Source organism: Pavona decussata, unplaced genomic scaffold, assembly GCF_977016875.1.
Source record: "Pavona decussata unplaced genomic scaffold, jaPavDecu1.1 SCAFFOLD_83, whole genome shotgun sequence".
Taxonomy (NCBI): domain Eukaryota; kingdom Metazoa; phylum Cnidaria; class Anthozoa; order Scleractinia; family Agariciidae; genus Pavona; species Pavona decussata.
Genome location: NW_028145501.1, coordinates 975,340 through 998,071, shown reverse-complemented (window position 1 = coordinate 998,071; position 22,732 = coordinate 975,340). Strand labels below are relative to the sequence as shown.

General features: G+C 39.9%; 2 protein-coding genes across 6 annotated transcripts; one reads left to right on the top strand and one right to left on the bottom strand.

Annotated features, from left to right (window-relative positions):
* Positions 1-1,754: 1,754 nt before the first annotated feature.
* LOC146475738 (beta-1 adrenergic receptor-like) lies at positions 1,755-8,526 on the bottom strand. Of its 3 annotated transcripts, none has more exons than XM_085115445.1 (3): positions 8,275-8,526; positions 3,764-4,176; positions 1,755-2,608 (listed from the first exon to the last, which is right to left on the bottom strand). In XM_085115445.1, the coding sequence occupies exons 2-3, from the start codon at positions 4,147-4,149 to the stop codon at positions 1,990-1,992; spliced, it is 1,005 nt and encodes a 334-aa protein (XP_084971571.1). In that variant the 5' UTR covers positions 4,150-4,176; positions 8,275-8,526; the 3' UTR covers positions 1,755-1,989. The 3 variants fall into 3 exon arrangements, with proteins under 3 accessions (XP_084971571.1, XP_084971573.1, XP_084971572.1); XM_085115447.1 differs by lacking the exon at positions 8,275-8,526 and adding an exon at positions 8,098-8,192; XM_085115446.1 differs by lacking the exon at positions 8,275-8,526 and adding an exon at positions 6,063-6,157.
* LOC146475737 (monocarboxylate transporter 4-like) lies at positions 7,777-22,470 on the top strand. 3 transcript variants are annotated; one of them, XM_085115443.1, is made up of 5 exons: positions 7,777-7,811; positions 17,009-17,258; positions 17,872-18,431; positions 18,913-19,282; positions 21,788-22,470. In XM_085115443.1, exons 2-5 carry the CDS (start codon positions 17,033-17,035, stop codon positions 21,973-21,975), a joined length of 1,344 nt encoding a protein of 447 aa, XP_084971569.1. In that variant the 5' UTR covers positions 7,777-7,811; positions 17,009-17,032; the 3' UTR covers positions 21,976-22,470. The 3 variants fall into 3 exon arrangements, with proteins under 3 accessions (XP_084971569.1, XP_084971567.1, XP_084971568.1); XM_085115441.1 differs by lacking the exon at positions 7,777-7,811 and adding an exon at positions 12,339-12,658; XM_085115442.1 differs by lacking the exon at positions 7,777-7,811 and adding an exon at positions 12,340-12,649.
* Positions 22,471-22,732: the final 262 nt, after the last annotated feature.

Below are 22,732 nucleotides of genomic sequence, written 5' to 3'. Positions count from 1 at the left end.
GGGGTGCTTTTAGACAAATTTAAGAGGGAGGAATGATATCCTAATGATTTGCAATTGTAACTTGAAATAATTTGTATATGTTTTTATTTTTATCCTTTTCTTTGTAATTGGCACTGAAAAGCCCCTTTGGGGAAATGGTCAATAAACGTATGTATGTATGTATGTATGTATGTATGTATGTATGTATGTATGTATGTATGTATGTATGTATGTATGTATGTATGTATGTATGTATGTATGTATGTATGTATGTATGTATGTATGTATGTATGTATGTATGTATGTATGTATGTATGTATTTTAGGAGCTTGAAATGACGGCAAATGTGCGTGATACTTCCCCTTTAAGGCCCTGACCGTCGATAGATAAAGAGAAATCACGGCAAATGCTACCCTAGGCTCATGCCACATACAACAGCCTAAGCATTCCTAGCAGTTTAATAAATAACCGAATCTCGTATATATATAGTCATCATTATCATCTTCACTATTATCTTTTTTCAGTTAGAAAAAAAAAGAAGACCATCGAAGATAACTTTGCATTAACGGTTGTCATTTTAAAGACCTTAAGCAGTGCCAGTCAACCAATCAGTTATTTAAATTGATCCGATAAAGGAGCACTATTACCGGTCTTTGGCATTTTCTTCCTTGTCGACTGATCGACAAGGTAGAGTTCAGGTTGTAAACTGACCAGTCGAGAACACGGAACGATCCCAGGCTTTTATTATCCGCTGGATTGAAGTATCATCTGTAATATATACACAATTAACACAAAAGATTGATTTGGTACAAGAAAACAGTAAAATACTTCGGATTAAGACAATTATTCTTCATCGAAGAAAGTATTTCCTCGATGGAGACTCTGTCACTTGAACTTAAGAGACCGTTCTCACTGATGTCACAAATATCATGATCGCCGTGATCTGCCATTTATACCAGGAGCGTGTCCCAGTCCAAGCCACCGCAGAGAATTTACATTGCAGTGTTAATTCTCTGATACTCAGTTATATGGCCCATGCTGCGTGGTACAACCGCTCTCACCGATATCATGATCGTGATCTGCCATACCAGGTCCTAGCCACCAGCACTTAAATTTACAGTGCAGTTTTAACAACAGTGGTACAACATTTCATGTACCCTTAGCATCTTCATTGATGTGTAGTACCACCTAAATTACCCATGATCTGCTCCTATCTTTTTCCCATCAGGCCCCAGTTGTTCAAAGGCCGGATAACTTTAAGTCACTATCCGACAGCTTCAATCTGTGCAAAGATTTCAGTATTTCCTCTCGTACAAGCGAATATGAACACTCTAACCACAGCTTAGTTTGAGAGTGTACGAAAACCTTGGACAACATTTAATGTGAAGTATTTTTTAGACCCTAAAAAGCGCCTCATCTACCGGATAAAGTTATCCGGCCTTTGAACAACTAGGGCCTGATCTTTCAGAACAGTCGGTAAAACATCGATGATCAAAATCCGTGGATTCGAATCCGATGGAGGTCAAATATTTTTCCTTTAATTACCTCAGATCATGTGGATCGCATTTCCTTACTGGGGCCGGGCAATACTCAGAATAATCAATTGCTCAGTGATACTGATTATATAGTCAATGAGATGTGAGTTAGAAATCTCACATCCTGTCCAAAGTTACTATATTTCTGAACTAACTTCGTGGAACCCTGCACCCTTCAAAGCACTATTTTCACTGGACTCTAATAACCTGCAGCTGCATTGTTTTTTAGGGCTGGGAGCACTGTTCTGTTGTTCGTTCGTTTGTCCACTCGACTAAACATGTAAGACGTTGCAAACGGTGTAGGTCGCCCCACCTTTACATACAAAACACGCAAGCTTCCGGGTGACACCTGACGACTCTCGCTGCATTGTCGTGTTTCTCTACAAAGCACGGGAGATCTAAACGAGACGTTAAAGTGGGTGACCTGTGTCGATCAAGAAGTGCTCGAGGATGGTCAAGCACGATATCAATAATGTCAGCCTGATGCTTTTAGTTGATTCAATGGCAACAGATTTCGAAATCGTTCCTTTTGTGTTTTTCTCCATTTCCAGGCCTCTCGAAAGTCTTTCTTACCAAAAGTGTACAAACAAGGGTTGAGAAACGAGGTCAAGAACCGAAGCCATGTCGCGATGTACGCAAAAAGTGGATGAAGATCAGCTCTCTGGTAAATACATCGAAGGATGAAATATGGCAGCCAGCAAATTGTATGCACCAACAACATGACGGCAAAAATCCTAACAGCTTTTCGTTCTGCGTTCTTAATCTCCCTTGCTTTTTGCCAGCCAGGGGTGCATTGTTTTTGTATGTTGTTAATCTGTCGCGAGACTTCGGAATAGATTTTCGCGTAAACAAAAACCATGCATATGAGCGGTGCAAGGAAAAACACCGCGAGTGATATGACGTCATATACCATTTCTTTCTTTAAGAGGTCAGCGGTTGATTCTTGGTAAACGTCGTGGTGGACTGGGTCGATCCAGCTGAGTTGTGTTAAAGCCATTGCCGCTGACAAGAGCCAGATGAACAGCATTACAGATGTGCATCTTGGAAGCGTCACTATAGACTTGTAACGTAACGAATGTATAATGGCCACATACCTAAATGGAAATGAAGTGAGAAATTTATATATCTTCAATGCCAATCTGAATTATTTAAAACAGGGCAACAAATAAATTTACTGAGGGTGACGCATGACAGTAATTTTGGCTCCTACTGATTTAACCCTTTTAGCCCTTACAGTGTGATCAGCATCAAATTTCTCCTTCTAGTATCAATGCTTATTCAATCCATGAGATCATGAGAATTAAGGATATGATCACTGAAGGTTAACTTTCTTGATATTTTAACAATTTCTCTCCAGTACTTTTATAAGAAAAGTATGGGGGCAACAAAGGAGAATTCGTTCTTTGATATTAGTGGTTAAAGGGTTAATGGAGGCCTTAAGTTAAATATTTAACCTGCAAAATCCTTTCGCGACAAAAACAAAATATGAGAATGCAGGGGAGTGCTAATTAAAAAACAAACGAACAGAACAAAAATCAGCTGTACTCAGTAGGTCACTACAGGCGTCGAACTCTTTACTCTCTGCAACACCAGTAAGATCATACTCCAACTCTCGAAGTACAGAGAGACTCTTGTTTCTCTTGAGAACCATGCCAGTTATAGAATCTGCCATGACGAAAGCGTCAAATTCATTTAGCTGTAAAGCAAGGGCGATTATGATTTTTTTAACACGGTTTTACACAGCCAGCTACATGTCCAGTTGCTTAGTTACGTTGTGGGATTTTTGGAATGACCTCATCCAAAGAAGACCAAAGCATATAAATTGAAAAGGAAATCGTACGGAAGGTAATAGCCATGATTCCTCAAATGGCGCCTGTACATGTATTGTGACGCAACATGCAGTCCTGAGCTACCATTAGGGAGTTTACGGAACAGGACGGCTGATGTGGTGGGACGGCAAATTGTCCTTGTATGACCAACGTGACGTTCAAGTATTAACGAGTCTAGATTGTAACATTCCTACCGCTCGTGGTCTTCTCGTTGTAACAGATGAGAGAACACCAGTTTTAGTCGCAAATCGCCTAAAAATGTGAAGGTACTAAGATATCATGTTGGTCACACAACGATAATTCACCGTCCCCTTCCCTCAACCGTCCTGTTGCGTAAGCTCACTATTGGTTGCTGTGTGAACCTCCCTCCCCCCCCCCCCCCCCACTATAACCTGAATTAAATAGGGATCACATGGTTACCTGTCTAGACTCACAGCCACAAGATGGCAGACAATCGACACGGAAGTGAAGCGCAGCATCTGATCTGCAGCAATGCAGTGTGCTGGGTGACGTAGAATGTTACACGTCATGTACAATGGTATGCTCACCAGTCCAGTCAACAGATCAGAGATTGCCAAGCTGCAAAGCAGCAAATTTGTGATTGTTCTCAGTCGTTTCCTTCTTGCAACCAAGAACAACACGAGGACATTGGCTAAGACAACCAGTATTCCTAGTGTGATTGGTGGGATGTCCTCTTTAGCGCTGAAGCTCACCGGCATGTAGGCTCTGGTAGTGTTGTTGGGCTGAGAACTCATATTATCAAAAATTACGCTGTTCGTGGTGTTTTGTGGAGGATCGTGGGGCATTGTCACCTTGCTCTATTGACGATGTTTCTGGAAGGGGAAAGAAATTAAAATTAGTCAGGTTTAACTTGATCGAATGTATGGTAGCAGGTAACTTCGCCCATTACCATATCGCACCCTTTCACGTCACCTCGTAACTATGTTTGTCCGTTGGACGACTAGAGTATTTTAGTCCATTACATTTTCCTCGCCTCAAACAGGTTCCTAACCTCTCAACAATAACAAAAAGTTACAATTAATATTGCACATGCGCAATGTAATAGACAGTAAAATTCCCGTATGCTTACTGTCACAAACAATGGATAACCAAAGTTCAACACTAACAAATAACAAAATACAGTATCACTAAACGTTGAAAAAGCATACCCTTCCTTTCCCCGCCCCAAAAGGAGAAGAGAGTTGAACATACCAATTGCGGTAAATTAAGATACTAGCTTGGCTACGAGGATTAAGGGAAAAAAAGATGTACATTAATTATTCATCTCTAAACCTCAATGTGATTTCTGTTGTTTTATTCTCCTTAAACCCTTGTAGCTAAGTAAGAATTTTAATATATCGAAATTAGTCTATCTTTATTATAAAGAATTTACCAATGGTCTTAGTCCCGACTGTCTAATTAATATATATGTTTTCTTGTGAAGTCCACTGACTCCAGAATTCCCCATCTCTATATAGTTTAACCACAGTACTTATTTTCAGGCTTTGTTAGCCTAACTAAAGACGCCTTAGCATATTTTGGCGTCCCGACGAAGAACTAATTTCTTTTTCATCCGCAAAAATTTTACAAACCTGAGTCCGTTTTGATTTTGCCTTTAGTTTGTGTCCTTAGTTGGGGAACACATAATTATCTCGACTGACACTGCAGTTTCCACTGATATTTTCGTCATTATTACAAATTAGGGTTCTTGTGCTAATTAAAATCTGCCACACGTTTGTAAAGGAGATGAGAAGGTGATAACAAACGTAACTGAAATAAATGTATTTCACAGAAAACAACTGTCCCAAGCACCTAAATTTTCTGTTTGTTAATTTTTCGCCTCGAATTTCTGCTTAGCTTATCCAGACCTAACAATTTCTGAGTAAAATTTACTGTGCATTATATCATGTAGTACCTACAAAATTATTCAAACGTTATCTACTCAAGCCATTTTGGTGTGGAAATCGTTCGAGTAATCTTCATCTGCACTTAAGGCAACCGCTCAGTGTACGTAGTTAAAGTAATTTCAAGACTTTAAAATTGAACACAATAAAAGAAATTTAAGTATAAGTGGAGTAGTTGAGAAATTTCGGTACATTAATTTTATAATTTTGTTTCCATGATTGGAAGCGTTACACTCGAAAACGTGTTGTTACGATGTTGGATTTCAAGAAATCAATTAAATTGAAAACGAAAAAAATTGAAAGTGGTAAGAATACTATAAATACGTGACTTGCAAAACCTCGCGAAGCTCGGGCTGGGTGGAGAGCTGATTTGGAGTGAGGGAATGGGCTAGGGCAGCTAGAAAATATGAATTGTATCGTTCTTTATGATAGTGGTTGAGAGGATACTGTGAAAAAAAGAAAGAAAATCAGTAGTGTCAACTGAATAAATAATATGAAACGTAGGGAACCAAACACTGTATATATTTTTCTCAGCATCTTTTACTCAATTCATTTGTTCAATGAAACGCGAGCTAGGATAGCTTGCTTAAAATTTGTACCAGAGGGATTTTACTCGACGTTCATACGAGATACTCCGCTTAAATTTTGACTGCGCCGATAATTGCATATATTTGGAGATGTTTATCTTTGGCGTAACCTCAAATTATTATCTTATTCAATGAGAAAAATTCGGGTAAAAATAGCTGTAACTGTAGTTCAGTAACCGTGTTAAATCTTATCCACAAGAAAGTATATACTGTACTGTGTCTACTTACTTAAAGACGTCCAAAAAATTGTTTCAGGAAATCTTCGGTTTTTGTCTCTCGGTAAAATGTTTATCGCAGACGATTTACTTGCAAGTTTACCGAATTTGAACAGCAATAGTTTTGTTTGCAGTAAACATCGCTGCATTTGCTTTCTAAAAGAGTGAGAAAATTTTGCCACGAAAATTAATTACCAGGGAAAGTAACTAGCCAATCGGAAGAGGGCTTTCAAGTTCTTACGAAAGCTTATTTTAAAATGTGTTTCAATTTATTACTTGGTGTAAAAAGGTAGACATTTGCAAATTTGCAAGCCATGTTTGTACACTGTGTCTGGCTGCACGTAAAAGTTAAATGGGAAAACATTGCTGTTGCATGGTTTAATTTACTTGATTAATTGTACGAAGTCTGTGGGGCATAAATATGATGTTGTTAGTGGCAGAATGAGAGCCGTTTCATTTGCTTTAGATATCATTTTCTTGTTATTCGATAGAAACCGAAGCCTACAGAAAGCTTCCTAATTCCTTTCATATGCTAATGAGGCTTCCTTCTTTAAACTGTAATGTACTTCCATTATCTTAAAAGTTTCCCCTAAATAAAAGTCCTTAAAGCTAGCTTAATGAGAGTTTCAAGTGAGAGCCAGCCGAAGGCAGTCACCATAAAAACAGAAAGACAACAGGTTTTTACCAATATATTATTAAATACACGATCTTAGAAGTAAACAAACAAAAAAGATAAACATCCAAATTTTACAAAAACAGTAACCTGTAATCGACAATCAGAATGTGTTTCTCTTTCTCTCTTTTTTTTTCCATTACATCATCTTGATTAGGAAAAACCTTATTTGCATTTACGTTCAACACACAATTTACAGTACGCGACTACAAAACTAGTTTCATCGTAAGACCTCGTCAGTTGATCGCCATATTTTTTCGACCTTTTTCTTTTCCTTCTTTTTTTTAGTGATTCTTCAGCCTTCTTAATTCTAATGGTCATTTCAAAAGGTTTCAAAAATACGCTGTCGTTGATCATCCCTGACAAATGCCATAAACTGCATGCTCACATTCACGACTGACAGAAATCAGGGGTGCTTACCATTTACATGGAAAACCCGAAAATTCCAGTTGGAAAATCAAATGGTACGCATCATTCCATTTGGAGTACTTCTGAAATTATGGGCTTCTGGTCAAAGTGATGCATTTTTATTGCTCTTTTTGGGATTTACAGCTGGTGTTCATACATTTTTCATGTTATCCATCTTCTGTTAAGACAAGATAAATCATTTCATATTTATACCGAAAATGTCCATCCGGGTGGTTTGCTTAAATGGTAAGCACCCACTCTTCCTTTTGTGGGGGTGGCCAGGGGGGGGGGGGGGGGGGGGAGGGGCTTACTCTCCTATGTAGGCTATATAGTTATGCGCGGCGCCTATGCTGTACGGGTTTTGAGTCGTTTGGGTATGGAATAGGATATAGATAAAGCCTCGAGACCAGGTCTGAAAATGGGTACGAATTTTAGAGGCCAGGACTGAAGAAAGGGTACCGGAAAATTCCATGTTTTGGTCAGTCACACACCCCCACCCCCACCAAAAATCCGCCGGGGAGTACCCCCCCCCCCCCCTCCCCGCCGGAAGTTTTCATAATTAACGGCCCACTGAATTCAGGCTCCGTTTTTTTTTTTGCAGGGCATGATGATTCCTTGAAGAAACGTTGGTGGATTGCTGTTCTAGAACAGCTTATCAATTAGCCGAATGTCGTTGGCGTGGTAAGAAAGGTTACTTTTACTTGTTTATTTACAGAGTCACCACAGATGTAAATAAAAACTGACTTTAATTGCCCCATACATTAGCACTGAGGCTGAAAATTCGTTAAGGTGCTGATTGTTAATTAGAGTCGGTTATGCTTTTTAGCCGATTTGGAACGTATGCTTTAGGAATACAACTTAGTGATAGGGGTTATAGCTTAACTTCGGCTATTATTATTATTATTATTATACTGCCAAAGACTGATTGTAACATTCAAGTCTGCGCAAAATTAAAAGTCATACTTACGGCGTAGCCATTCTTCGCTATGCTAGTAACTAAGGTTGAAAATGTATGCTGTACAAGCTAGTTCTAATGCGTTAGTCGCGGATTTTCTATTTTTCAAGTGAACATGTGACCATTCCAAAGATAGCTTATAAAGGATACAGCATGAGAATGATTCAAGTTCTCCGACATGTACTTTACCTTGATTTCGTTTTGTTTATCCTGTGGCGTTTCTATGAAGATACTGGTCCTAAATAGTTTCCATAGACGTAGTTTCCGCCGGTTGTTCTCGCGTCGCAAACCTGACAGATGGTAGACTTTCGCCAAGGTCTCACGCTCTCAGATGTGTGAAGAAAAGCACAATTTCGATTCATAAGCGACTCAGATGTTAAAGTTTCAATATGTAATCAATACTTCTCTTAACGACAATTATACGAGCATACAGAGATCAGAAATCCGTGGCCCATGTTTTTGTTTCATGTCTGGTCAAAGACGATAAAATAAAATTACCATTTTCATTTATTTTGGCAAGCATCTCATAACCATTGTCACTCATTGAAAGGAACAATCTGACAAAATGGTGTTATTTGTTAGAGGAGACTGTACATTGTTTTGATTTCTTTTCCGGAACTTCATATTGTGTATAATAAAGACCTCGAGCTCAGCATTCTGTGGCAATTGAATTTTTATACAGTACATTTTATCAGTTTTTGATGGAGAGTTTCCCTAAACCGACAAAACTTTGCATTTTTTACATATTCAATAGAGAGCGGCGAGCCTCACAGAAAGGCAAGTCTGTTTTTACAGACGGAATCCATTTTCTTTGTTTTCGGATAATGTGCACTTATCTATCTTCGCTGATAAAAATACAGGAAACAATTAAAATTTCACTTAGACTTGTACGTGGCATAATTTCCGGAAAAAACCGTTTAGGCTGCTGGGCCTGCTGTTTGAAAGGTGGCTACAAGTTTAATTTTCTGTTGTTCGTATTCAAATTAGACATTTAGCTCAAAAATCAAAAGAATATTTACCTTGAACGAGGCAAAATAATTGGATGTATTTCATTACATTAGTCACTATGGGTTGCTTAGTAACTACTTTGCAGTGTCGTTGCTATGGCAACCTCACAGACAATTCTTGATTAATAGGTACAAGTGCTGTTTTGGAAGCAATTAAGTACTTCCAAAACGTCACGATTACCGAGTAGTACATTTAAATAACGAATTGTAGGAGAAGGTTGTGCGTGTGATTTTCAATTTTTATTCAACAAAATTACAAATTGCCGCCGAGTGCGTGACGGCCTAGTTTTCTTCATGGTCACCAGGATTGATATTGCATTGCGTCCTTCAGCCCAGCTGTGCCAATTATTGACCCAGAAGCCCTTTGTTATCATCATTATCGTTGCTCTCTCAGCAGTTTTCTTTCAAGTTCTGAAGTACTTTCTCATTTGAAACTGCATAACGGCTGTACACCTTTTTTTTTTCTGACGTTTAAATTTGCAGTGTTTGTCTGTGCTCACGCGCCGTTGCCATGGAAACATTATAGGTAATCCTGGCCAACGGAGTATGATACGAGATTAATTGTACTGTTCTCGACCAATCAGAAATTGAGTTCAGTGTACTATAAACAATGTAAACAGCCACGGTCATAAAGGGTATTGCGGGTATTGTATGGCGGGGTCATTTTCTTGTGGTCTACGTTTCTCTCTATCCAAGATGACAGCAATTTTCGCTCCCGTCTCCTGGTCCTCGGCTGGGTCTGAACACTTCCCGCTGGACAAAGGGGAATTTTGACCTCTTGTAGTGAAAATAGAGCAACGACACCTTCACTTGGTAGCAAAATAATTCTAGAACATCAAGAAAAAGAAATCATCTGAATTCTTGAAAGGAACAACCCGTGACCTGCTCTAGTGCAGTTTGGAAACGAAAAGGCGATAACTTGAGAACAATTAGCCAAACTTTTTTCAAGTTGCGATCCGATTCTAACACGGTCCATCTGTGGCCAGAGACACTCATCGATAGTCTTAGTACACTGGGGTGAAATATGAAACAAATTAGAGCAATACTTTTTGGCGTTTTTGATATCACACCAAATTCCTCAGTGAACAAAGAGATCTAACCGAGAAAAAGATGGCGCTGAAAATGTTCTCATCTCTCCATGAGTTCGAGCAGTAAGTGTATTTCAGCCACCAACAGTCCTGTTAGTAATGTTAGCCACTAACAGTCCTAATACAGAGGCAAAACTCTGTTTTGTTCAGGGCCGTGACGCATAGACTTTCTCACCCAGCCACAGAGCATTTAACTCGAGAGGCCCAAAGGATATGTCAGGGTGGGCATCACACATACAAGCAACAGTGCATTTTCGTAATTACTCGACATGGTTGCATACAACGAAACTACCACGGTGTATAATGCAGTTTTGAGAGTCAGTGAACAGGCAATACGGCGATGCTGATGTAAAAGCCATCAAGTGTCACTTAACTACGTTACCAAAACCACACAGGACCTCAGGCAGATCATGGTGGACTTTGATCAAGCAGAGTATAATTGGTGGTTTTGAGAGAACCGTAGGAGGGAAAATAACACAGAAGATTATGCGTGTCACATTTCCATTGGAAAACCGCAGTGGACCGTGTAAGCCTCAGGCAGCAAACGGATCTAAGGCTGGCATCAAAGACATTGTTATCGTGGGATTACGTGCACAGCGTGAAAAAATGCCAACAACTCGACAGGAAAAGGTCAGTGTCCAACGAAGGAATAGCATCATAAACGGATTGGCAACCGTGAACGTTTTACAACCACTGCAACCAACACCCTTTGTACAACTAATTTCCCACATACGGACTTTGCAACCACTGCAACCAAGACCCTTTCTATCACCAAATGTTAAGATACCTACCTTGCAACCACTTCAGCCAATATCTATTTATTACTAAAATAGTCACATATTTAAGTGGTAACTTTTGCAACTACTGTAACCAACACCCTCACTAATTTCTCACATACACACTTTGCAACCACTGAACCAATGACGCTTTCTATCACCAAATGTTAAAATACCAAGAGAGGATGATCCTCTTGAAAATACTTACCTTGTAACTCTTGCAACCACGGCAACCAACATCTGTTTATTTCTAAATAGTCAAATATTTAATTGGAAACTTTGCAACCACTGCAGCCAAGACCCTTTGTATCACCAAATGTTACCATTCTTACCTTGCAACCACCGTAACCAACATCTATTTATTACTAAAATAGTCACATATTTTCTTTGTTTGTCAGATAAATGGAGAAAGAAGAAGTCTTTCTCTGTAGCATGACAGCCATAAGTTTTAAAACATGAAGGAACTTTTTCGTAATATTTTAATACAGCTTTTAATTGGTTAAATTTTATTGTTTATAACATTTGTCGGAATTTACCCTGGCAGGGCCTCCTTTAAGGGCGCCGAAAAGGTCGCGATGTGGATTGGGCGAATTACATCATGACCAAAAGTTACAGATCAAAAACAAACATTTCTAAAACTCTGTTCGATAAAACGAAAACCAAGCTTTGCAAAATTAATAACTTCCAAACTGAACAGTTTAACAGAAGACTAACAAAGCAAAGCAAAGCCACTTGTTTCTTTTCCATCAGCCCTCTTTGACCTTGTTTTCTTTAATGATCCCTTATTGACAAGTCTTGATTATTCCTTTGTAGCTAAGTGGTCAAAACCCCCATGACACTTATTTTTCAGTGTGTTCCGGGATTTTCCCAGGGTGTTAAGGTGTATTTCGTGCCCGTCACGGGCATGCTCCGGAGTGTTACGAGCCTGTTTCTTTGATGTTTCTGGTTTCACGAACACTCGCATAGAGCCGCGAGATGCGCGCGAGTAACGAGGGGGTCGTTTTGACCCCGGCATCATGACATCCGTGATGCGTGACAACCCGCAAAGTGGCCCCATAAGGAATCAATTTCAATAATTGATTATCGATAGGGTTAAAGTGATTCCTGTGGTGCACTATTTTGGCTTGAATCTGTATGTAGTGGAATGGATAAAATTTTGCAGTACAGTTTGCGATGTAAAGAACTATGGCAATGGCAAGATATTTCTTAACAACAACAGAAAACTAGGGATTTTTTTTTTTTTTTACCACAAAAACGGTGTTATTTCAATTTTAATTTTATATACACTTCACTGCTCTCCATGATCCCTGACCTCAGGTGAGGGTGACCACATGGCGCAGTGCCCATGGAGTGCACGTGGACAGAGGCCGGCTCAGCCATTTTGCCGGTCTATCTCGTTTCACATTTCTTGCTCAACCTGTTTTGTTCTTGTTGAGAACAAGAATTGAAGCAAACATGACCGAGCCTTTGCTTTTTTTCACAAGGCATTATACTGAACAGTCCTCGGCTAGGCTTGGCGGTTTATACCTGCAAGCTGAATTAATACTGTGAAAGCTGCAGTCTAGTTTCTCGGTTAGTGTCTCAGGATCGCTTTTTACTTACAATAAACCGTAACAAGTCAATTTGTCACTGAGTGAGAAGAGATATGGACTCCTCTGATCTTAGCCGGACAGATTCATGCAGTTGCCATTTGGTCAGTCTGGTGAGGGATTTGTCAATTTATCTACCATTTTCCCAAGTTAAAAGAATTATATATTATTAGTTTGTGCACGTAAAGAAAAAAAGAAATAATTATGCGATTCTTTTATCGGGCTCTGCCCGTTTGACAAGCGAAAATGTAGTGTTGTTTATATGTTCGATCCAACCTGTTTTTAGCGCTCAAATCGTAGAAAGCTACTGTAAATGCAAACAGACAGACCAACAACTTTATGTTATTTGTGATAATACCACCACTGGTCGATAGTCGCGGCGTTCATCTCGGCCCACGCAACTCAAATCCAGACTCTCAGATTTAGGTTGCGTTCGATTGACCGTATTCCGGAATAAGATTAAGCGGAATAGCTGGCAGATTTTTCTTTTTAAGTAACTGTGGGAAGACATTTCTGCAAAATTTCGCTGACGCGTGATTTAAGATGGATTTTGTACTGCAGTAACTTCAAAACGCGGGCGAGCAAGGGCTAGGTGTCGACATACAATCACCGGTTGGCGAAGAATGCGCCGTGCGTTTACAGTAATATTCTTTGCACCTTAAAATTTTTTGCGCCGTTTAAAATAATCGAAGCCACTAGCAGCTGGCTAGCCGGTGGCAGATGTGTTGTTTTGATATTAAGTTTTCTGAGGACTTGTAAAAATTGCAGTATTCTATTTTATTTTTCGACCGACAGTAAATTTATCTATTCAAGATGAATTGGTAGAAAATATCACGCGATTATTTTTCACAGTTTAAGGGACCATTAGTACCGCCAAAATGATTTTGTTGGATTGCTGAAAAAATTCTCCACTTCTTTAAAATTATTCTTTTTATTTTCAACTTGATTTGTTACGAACGTGAAAAATGAAACGGAGAGGTGGATATCATGTCTTAAGTTAATCAAGCTATTTTTGAATTGCAAATTAAGCGTATTTGACAGATGCTTCTGTCGCCCAGCATCCTATCATTTCATCGTGTGTCAATAAAGGAACCGAATATATTGAGAGCGGATCGGGCGCGCGTTCGTGGTCACGCGATACTTGCCTTGCAAATTAAACGTTTCTGACAGATGCTTCTACATGTACATTGAGTGAGGATGGCTTTCTAGTGCACTCGATGGGCACACACTAAGGGAAAGACTAACCCGGATTAACCCCCCCCCTCCCCCCCCCCCCCCCCACCCCGTCAGCGCCTTGAGTTTACACGCGAGAGAGCCAAAATTTGCATGGGTTATTGTTGGTTACGTAACTTAGCACAGAAAGGTATGAATGTGAGATTCAGGCACTCTTAAACTTTTCACCTTTATTTCCTTTCGAAATTCAAACCGAAAACCGAAGGTCCGATCAATAGTGTATCTAGGCAACGAATGTTGCCGTTTGGCTTGAGAAGAGACCTACAGTATTTGTGGACCTTCGCAATGTCACTTTGAGTGACCCAACAACACATTTGCATCGATGTTACATTATTAAAATAATGATTCAGTTTTGTTAACAGTTACTCCGCTAAGTCACAGAGACTCTATATAGCTAGTATTAATTACTTTTGGCTGCGGATGGCTAGCTAAGGATGGACATAGTTTGCAAATTAAATTTTTTCAAGTTTTTCCTGTGTGTTGAAAGAAATCGCTGAGAAACTGTTTGTAGCGCGTTCTTCATTAGAGAATTCACTTTCACTCAATACTTTTCTCTCGATGCGCTGAAAGCAATTTGATGTTGGAGGAAAGGTACCTTGTCAAATATTTGGTACATCGAAACGAAAGAAAGGAGCTCACGAGATAGCGATAATACCACCCTCCGTGCGAAAAAATTAAAGGTCCTGATACAGAAGCCGATATTATAAATTACTTTGGACCTTATATTTTCATCATACTTGTTGCCAAGTGTACTCTTTACAAATAATTTCCTCAATGACATTGCTGTCAATCGCGGATCGCATATGTACATGTGCAATCACTGAAAAGTACTTGTATCATCGAATACAATTTGTTTTTTTCTTTCTTACTCGCCTCGCGCTCCGCGCTAGATGTCTCGCGCTTCGCGCGTGGTTAGATGAAGGCCTTTTCTGCAGGCTGGGGGATAATTTCCGGGCCTGTACAGATTTCAGATAGTTTCTCTGTCGTAGCATGCAATGATTTGTGATGACATAATTGAGTGGGGGAAGCGAGAAGAACAGAAACTCCTGTGTCACGTGTAATGCACGTGAGTGATTTCGGGACTGCAAGACACTGTCGTCTTTATTGACACTAAAAGTATGAAATTTGTTTACAGTTCGTATCATGATATCAACATTCTAGTGGGAGTCATGGACTTTAACCCAATTTAAACAGGCTATTCAGGTCCGGAAGTGGTGCCAAGTATTTGGGTGAAATCAGACCTCAAAACTATTTATCTTTCCAGAAGAAGCGACAGCCGGAAATACCTCTGCGTTTGTAGGCGAACTGTAAAACGGGCTCTGATGATTTGCGTGATGCTTTGAGGGTGAAAACAAACTACGCATTTTATACGATGTTTGGATTTGATTTTGTTTGCGGCGAAGCTAATGTAATCAAATACAATTTTTGGCTTAACTGATATAGTTAGTGACTGTTATCAGCGTTAAAGGGGCAGTATCATGGGAGATCGATGGGAGATATCATGATTTTTGGCCAAAATTCACTAAATTTAAACTTTGAACACTGTGTTAATTCATTTCTCAATCGATAATTTAAACAATATTAATAGTGATTCTAAGACGAAAGGTTGAACCAAGATATAGTACAACCGGCGACTTTTAGTGCGTTAGAACAGCGAAATTTGAAAACGTCCGCCAGACGTTTTCAAATTTGAACCCCTCTCTATCTCGGTCATATGCCGGCGAAAATATCCGTGGATAGTTTCTTTGCATTCTGATAGTCTATTAATGGAATTTTGTCGTTATATCTTGGCTGCTATCAACCGAATAGCGTCTTTCCGATTTTCGATGTGTTACTAAAAATAGCGTGATACTGTCCCTTAAGTCTTGCGATTCAAGGTTACCGTATTCTATGTTGCAGATTTTAAAGTCTGCAAAATAGATAAGTGCACTAACCTAGTCGATACTTCATAAGTATTATAATTGTTATTATTTTAATGCCTAAGTTAGGAATTGGTGTTTAAACCCAGATGACCATTAGCCTAACTACAGTTGGTGGGTGATTTTGCGTGATACTTTGGACTTAGTATAATAGCACGGGGTGGGGTTAGAGGTGGACGATTGAGAGACTTGTAATCCCCACTATAACGAGTTCAAAAACACCAGATTCGCCTATGAACGGTGCCTCCTTGGCTACTGCGCATAAGTTCTGCGCATCTATCAATGATCCCAGCGTTTCTTGAGGACGGTGCCTACTAACGCAGAGATATTTTTGAGTGGTTTACGACAATGCGGGAAAACCAGATCTTGGCAAGTTCATAAAATATAATCTGATAATAGACCTTTAAATTCTACGACTACGAGTTTTCCCAATAGGCAAAGAGCGCGCGCGAGCGAGTGTCGTTTTGGCGGGAAAAACGAGAAAGCCGTCGTCATTTTACTGCAGGTTTTTTAGACAACGTTGTTGTGTTAAAAACAAGTCCTCGAAACGTAGGTGATCTAGTCGTTTTGGAATCATAAAAGTGCTTAGCTTTCATCATTCAAAAACAACTGCGTCAATATGGTACTGACAGAAAGAGTAAAATGAAGCTTTCTGGGATGCACTGATCTCTTCTGAGGCAAATCTCGCATTTCCACTTGTCCTAGGATCTGAAGGTTTCTAATGTTGTTTGAAGTTTGTGGTTTACGCGCGCGTGTATAGGATAAAACAAATGACAAAGACGCGCAAATGATGACCCCTCCGGCAGAGTCGCACTGAAATGGATACTTTTTGTCTGGGAGTAGAGGTCAAGGTGAAAGCGAATCCCTTTGGTAAAGTGATGTTTTGCGTTTGATAGAACTGATTGCAAAACAACTTGTTGTGGAAGAATTTTGTAGTGTAAATGGACCGGCGCTTATGGCGTTGTTTGCTTGTAAGACGTAAGAAATTAACGGCGATTTCTCTTTGAGTGTCTTGGCTGCAATCTTTGTGTTTTCTCGCTGAAGCCTTCTCTCTGTATTTCCAAGGAATCTTTGACAGATTGCTTTGGCAACAAGTCTTTCTTCGACGAGTTCATCTGAATATTTCGTCACAGATAACATACATTATTTGCGAATGCTTTAAGAATAGTTTTGCACCATAGATCGCGCGAATTGTTGTTTTACATCACATTTGTAGGGCTTTTACTTTATTTCGTTATGTTAATAGACGGTGTCATCTATATCAACCCAAATTTTTTTTTGATTGTCTATTTGCTGTTGTATCCATTACAGTTACCTCAAGCCATTGAAGGTGAAATGAGTAAAACAAGTGTTTTGCCACAAAAGTGTAACGCTGGGGGGAAGATTACTCAGGTTGTGACATGCGCAGAACAGATGTCACCTCTGCAGGACAGTTGCTGGTCCTGGGTCGTGTGTTTTGCGGGAGTTATTTCTAATATAGTCATCTGTGGATTCACCTTCAGCTACGGTATATTATTTCCAGCTCTATTGGACGAGTTTCAGCAGGGAAAGGCTAACACAGGTAAACAACAACAACAACAACTATTTATTATGTAATAATTAACATTAAAGGAAACCTGAGGGGTAAGCCCTATCGATGATATTCCTTCCAAACGAAACTTTACAAAAGAACACAAAAACAACTGGAAAACAAAAATCAACTTAAAAACAAACGAACAACAAACAAACAAGGCAAACCATAAAGAAAATAAAAAAAACGATTTACTCGGTGTCGTACTGCCTGACTGGAAAAGTGAAGGATCATATGGGAGAATTTGAAAGCAAACAAGCGAAAGAAAGAACTATTGAACGGAAGAATAAATGGGTGAACAAAGAAACAAACTAGCAAACTAACGAAAGAGTGAATGGATGAACGAGTGAGCGAGTGCATGCATGCATGAATAAATGAATGGAACGCAAAAACGAAAGATTGAACGAACGAACGAACGAACGAACGAAAGAGTAAATGACGGAACGAAGGAGGAAACGAATGAACGCACTGTTGCTTGAATTATTGTCTACGGGCAGATGGAATAGATTGATGGATAACTACAGATGTAAGGATGAAAAACTGAGCAACAAGACAGTGAGGGGCGTGCAAATTAGTAACAGCAAATTTTCCTTTTTTTCTGTAGCATGGGTGGGATCTATTGCAATGATGGGTAATGGATTGTACGCACCAGTCATTGGAAAGCTTTACAATCGCTTTGGAGCTCGAACTGTAGCATTTGCAGGATCTGTCATTTGTGTCGTTAGTCTCATAGCAACAGCGAAAGTCTCCAATCTCTATATCATGTTCATTACATACGGCGCCCTGTTTGGTTTTGGATCTTGTGGTATATTCATTATTACGTACATTGCGGTGCCAAGATACTTTAAGAAGTGGCGCTCTCTGTCCTTGGGGCTTATCGCTATGGGGCCGGGAGGAGGGGTGTTTATAATGAGCCCCCTTGTGCAAGAGCTGTTTGAGAAGTTTGGTTGGAGAGGAACGTTTCTTTGCATGGCTGGCATTATATCGGTCACGTGTTTTATGGCATTCGTTTATCAGCCAATCGTCTTGGAATCAGAGAAATTAGAACTAAAAGATGACAAGAAGTTCTGGGACATCTCGCTTTTAAGGCACAAAAGATTTCTAATATGCGTGACTGCCACAACTATTATCTATTTTGGTCACTACGTTGCGCCCGTGCACATGGTAAGATTATTTACAATCGAATCTTGTAGACTTGCTTCCGCAAAATCGGTTTTTGCTTTTCACCCTTTTCCCTTCAGCCCAGAGATGTGCGCTGGTCATAAAGGAACTAGTCAAAACAAGTGAGTCAGAAGAGGACCCTCCTTATCTGGGCAGGGGGGTTGTCGAAGACACCACCAATCTCATGAACATTACTGACAAAATTATCTTGGCTTTAAAATTTGAGTTGGCACAGAAATATTCAGCTAGTAAGAGTAAGCATTGCTAGATAAAGAAGGAAAGTGAGGTTTGAATCTCATTGTCATTTTTTAGGTTGAGGAAGGAGGGTGCGGGTATAGACTACCATCTATTTTTTGTGGTTTGGTGGGTCCTGTTTGAGTACAGTAGTAATTCGACCACTTCCCTAATTTTCACACGGCGGCTATCTTGGGTCAGCTGAATATGGTCAAAATAGCTCCCAAACTACTTTTTCTTTGATTTAAAGGTGCGTTACCTAGAAGAGATCGGATTCGCTGAAGTGAAAGCATCACGCCTCTACATCTACAGTGGAGTGGCTTCCTTACTGATCCGACCTGTGATTGGTCGAATGAATGACATCAGCTGGATAGACCCCTTTTATATTTACACAGTAGCCGCGATTGTGGAGGCTGTGATGACCTTCCTGTTACCCATGGCAACTACTACATTTCACTTTGTGGTATTCTTTGTGGTGTATGGATTAGTTGACGGCACGATGGGATCCGGATTCAGCATCGCTGTGTTGAACAGTATTCCCGAATCATTACGTCCCTTGGGATTTGGCCTGTTTCAATGTATGACATGTATGACGTCAGCTTGTGGGCCAGCCTTTGGAGGTAAACGTTTTGTGTTCTAGGTGACCATCATATAGAGTGTGTCCGCGGCGGCCATGTTGGAGGAGCGAAACAATAAAAGATATTTGCATAGAAATAAGATTTATTTCCGAAATGAAAATCATTCGATTGTTTCGCTTCCCCAATATGGCCGCCGTGAACACACTTTATAATACAGATATTATTACAAGTTTGTTACTCTGGCCATTATAAGTGCCGCCATGATGGGCTACTCTGAATGCTTATGGTTTTTGCATCATGGCCCGTCGTCCTTAAGTAGACGAGAAATCTTTACTTCATCACATCCACTACGGAACCGCACACCGCGGTGCGAAGAAAATCTTTACTCCAATACTATTCTCGGTTTTCACTGTCACGCCATTGAAAAAAAAATCGACATCATTCCATGAATGAAGTCAAGAAATTGACATGGTATAGAGGATAAATAAATAAGGCATCTGTCCAAGTGTCAGGTCTGTGCGGCATTCCGTACTCGAGTTATTTGGCAAAATGTTCCACATAAATTTATAGAGCTTAGTATGGAGACGCCATGTTTGTGTCCCTCTGAGGGGCACAAACATGGCGGCCGGAAATAGGAAAAAACATCTGGAGTTCACTTTTGCCAGAAAAGATGTTTGTTTGCCCTTGTGGCAGGGCTCGAAATAATTTCCGGAGAGTCTCCGGACACAATGACCGGCCCAATTCATTTTAGCTCGGTCACGTACCGTTTCTGGCCGGTCAAATTATATAAAATAAATAACTCTTAAAACAGGGGCCCATGAACCAAAACTGGCGTTACATATTTCCAAAAAAGTTAGAGAACTTTAAAGCACTCATTGTCAACAACAAAAGTAAATTACAGCAGCAAAATGAAAATAAGCCTACAGTGTATGTGGATTAATACCCCTTTATACGTACTGTACGTTAAATATCGTTATCGTATACGTTCCGATAAAGTTTGTTAATGGCACGACCTAGATCAAGGAGAAAAATTCAATTTCGTTTTAAAAGAGTTAAGTATCGTATCTGACAATTCTAAAACAGAGTTTTAAAACATTGAAGCAATAGCTAATTGTTAAGGAAAATGTATTTTCAAATCAAAGGTGTAAAAATCTCCGAGACTGACATGTTAAAATCAATAGCTTCTATGTTTTGTCCAAAAATTAAATATTGCCAGGTTAATTTTGTCTTTTAGCACAGCACGTTTACCGGTTTTTATTTTTGTTATAAAAGCCTGAGGAATTTGTGTTTTCCTCGTATATCCGTGAACTGACATGGATTCCAGGACATTCCTTCGTTTTGCGGTACGTTTTATTAGGATCACTTCCGGTCCGGGGATCATTTGCGGTCCAATTTGGGGATCATTTCCCGTCCGGGGATCATTTGCGGGCCGGGATCATTTCCCGTCCGGGGATCATTTGCGGGCCGGGATCATTTGCGGGCCTGTACAATTCTTGTTGCATTTCACCCAGGATTTCAGATTAAAGTTCCGCAAATGACAATACACAGCGACTTGCTACAACTGAAGTAACTGAACAGCATGGAAATTTTAATCTATTTCATTTTCAAAACGATCAAATGTGACCGGTCAACATGACCGGCAAGACGAAAGGTTGACCGGTCAACTCCCAAATCAGTCCGGACATTGTCCGTTGACCGGCCGTTATTTCGAGCCCTGTTGTGGATTTCCGAATGTTTAGATTAATATTTCTCCTTAAACTTAAATTGTTTAGAATGCTGAAAATCACCCGAAGAGTCATTTTTAACGTACGGAAAAGCTCTGTCACGGCCGTCCTCCTAATGTCACACACGATGGAAACTCGGAAATTGAAACTGTTCTATTTTCAAAAGGAAGCACGACATCGAGCTAAGAAATTGTGAACAGACATATTTTTAGGTAATCTTTCCTTGAAGGAAGGTAAAAGCTTTGTAGGCCTCCCAGTTTTGAATTCTAAAATTTGGTTACGTCACGTGAAAACCAAGAATTGAAACTTTTACACCGTATGCGCAACCGCAGACTATCTTGTGCAGCTAACGTTTTCCCTGCATTGTAGAATTGTTCCAGAATATGTCAGTAATTCTCATTTTCATAAATTTAACATTGTGACGTCATCACTTTAATTTAGGACGCTATTAATGCACAACAGGAGATTGTAAACCCGTGGAAAATAGGATTTCAACACGATTCGAAATCATAACCTTGTGATCCCTGTTGTATTAGTTGCTCTTGCTGACCGATTTCTTTCATCATCATCATCGTCATCATCATCGCCGTCGTCGACGTCATCGTCATCATCGTCATTATTATGTGTTACTTAGTCACTGCTTGGGCAGGAAGTGAGTTTCAGAACACCAGGCCACCACCTCTGGCCTAAGATGCTCTGCACCTTCTGTACGTTCCTTGACTATCTGCCCTTAAGTTTCTACCACTTTTCTATTGCTGTTGTTATTTTGCATCACATTTAATTGCTGGAATTATTTTAATTTGTTTCGTTCTTGCTCCCAAAGGTTTTGTGGCCGATCTAACAGGATCTTATGTACCAGTGTTCCATGTGGTCGGAGCCATTTATCTGACTGGTGCTGCTATATTAACAGGTGTTTTTTGTGTCAAAAAATCGGACGATAAACCGAGCGCAAAGGAAGTAATAACAGTTTGGGAGTCGCTCGTTGTTGTAGAAAAATGCTCTGTTGTTTAGCCACACTAAAACATGAGAGGCGTAGCAGTGTTGACTTGAAGCAACCGCGATGGTGACTCCAACGCAATTGTCACTCGAAGAAAATGTATATTCCTTCTTTTTGACCTCGTCGTGTTGGTTGCTTATGGTCTCTGAGTTCACTTTAACCTCTGTATTAACGAGGACGGGTACAAAAAAAATTTATATCAAAAATTACCATTTCTTTGCCTTAGATGGAAAGGCAATGGCAAGGCATTGGCTTTATTAAACAGTGGTAGAGAAATCGTCTGTTGAATTTCCGAAGAACGGTCTGTCATTGGAAAACAATTGGAACCGATGTTAATTAAGGTATTGGAGATATTCGAGAAATTGAAAGTGGCATATTAGTCAGGATTGGCTAGAGTGTTAGCAACCTTCTTCTTTTACTGAATACAAGGTAGCGGAGCGAGTGGGCGGGGAAGGCGAGTTGAGTAGCGTGTGTACAGTATAGACAATAAATGTTTTGTTAATACTGTTGTTGGTTCATGCTTTTAGCTGTGTAAATGAAGGTATACACCCTGCCGAAATAAACATATCATGGGTGTTTATTCACTCTTTAGTCTATATAAAGCCTGCCCTTACCCATGCCCAAATCAAAAAGTTGAGTTGAAAAGATCTGTTTGAGAAGGAAAGTTGCAAAGACATTCTTCGGGCTTGCCAGAGTGGCAGATCAGGGCACGTTTCACTGCTGCCAGTGCTGCTACAGTGAGCTTAGAACAACATTCACCAAGGTGCTTGA

Bases quoted from the DNA above. Each gene is read 5' to 3' on its own strand.
- LOC146475737 (XM_085115441.1), top strand. From the start codon at position 12,602: ATGGACTCCTCTGATCTTAGCCGGACAGATTCATGCAGTTGCCATTTG. The intron at 18,432-18,912 runs GTAAGATTATTT...TTTGATTTAAAG, and splicing joins ACGTTGCGCCCGTGCACATG to GTGCGTTACCTAGAAGAGAT. The intron at 19,283-21,787 runs GTAAACGTTTTG...TTGCTCCCAAAG, and splicing joins TTGTGGGCCAGCCTTTGGAG to GTTTTGTGGCCGATCTAACA.
- LOC146475738 (XM_085115445.1), bottom strand. From the start codon at position 4,149: ATGCCCCACGATCCTCCACAAAACACCACGAACAGCGTAATTTTTGAT. The intron at 2,609-3,763 runs GTAACCATGTGA...ATTTCCATTTAG, and splicing joins GTGGCTGTGAGTCTAGACAG to GTATGTGGCCATTATACATT.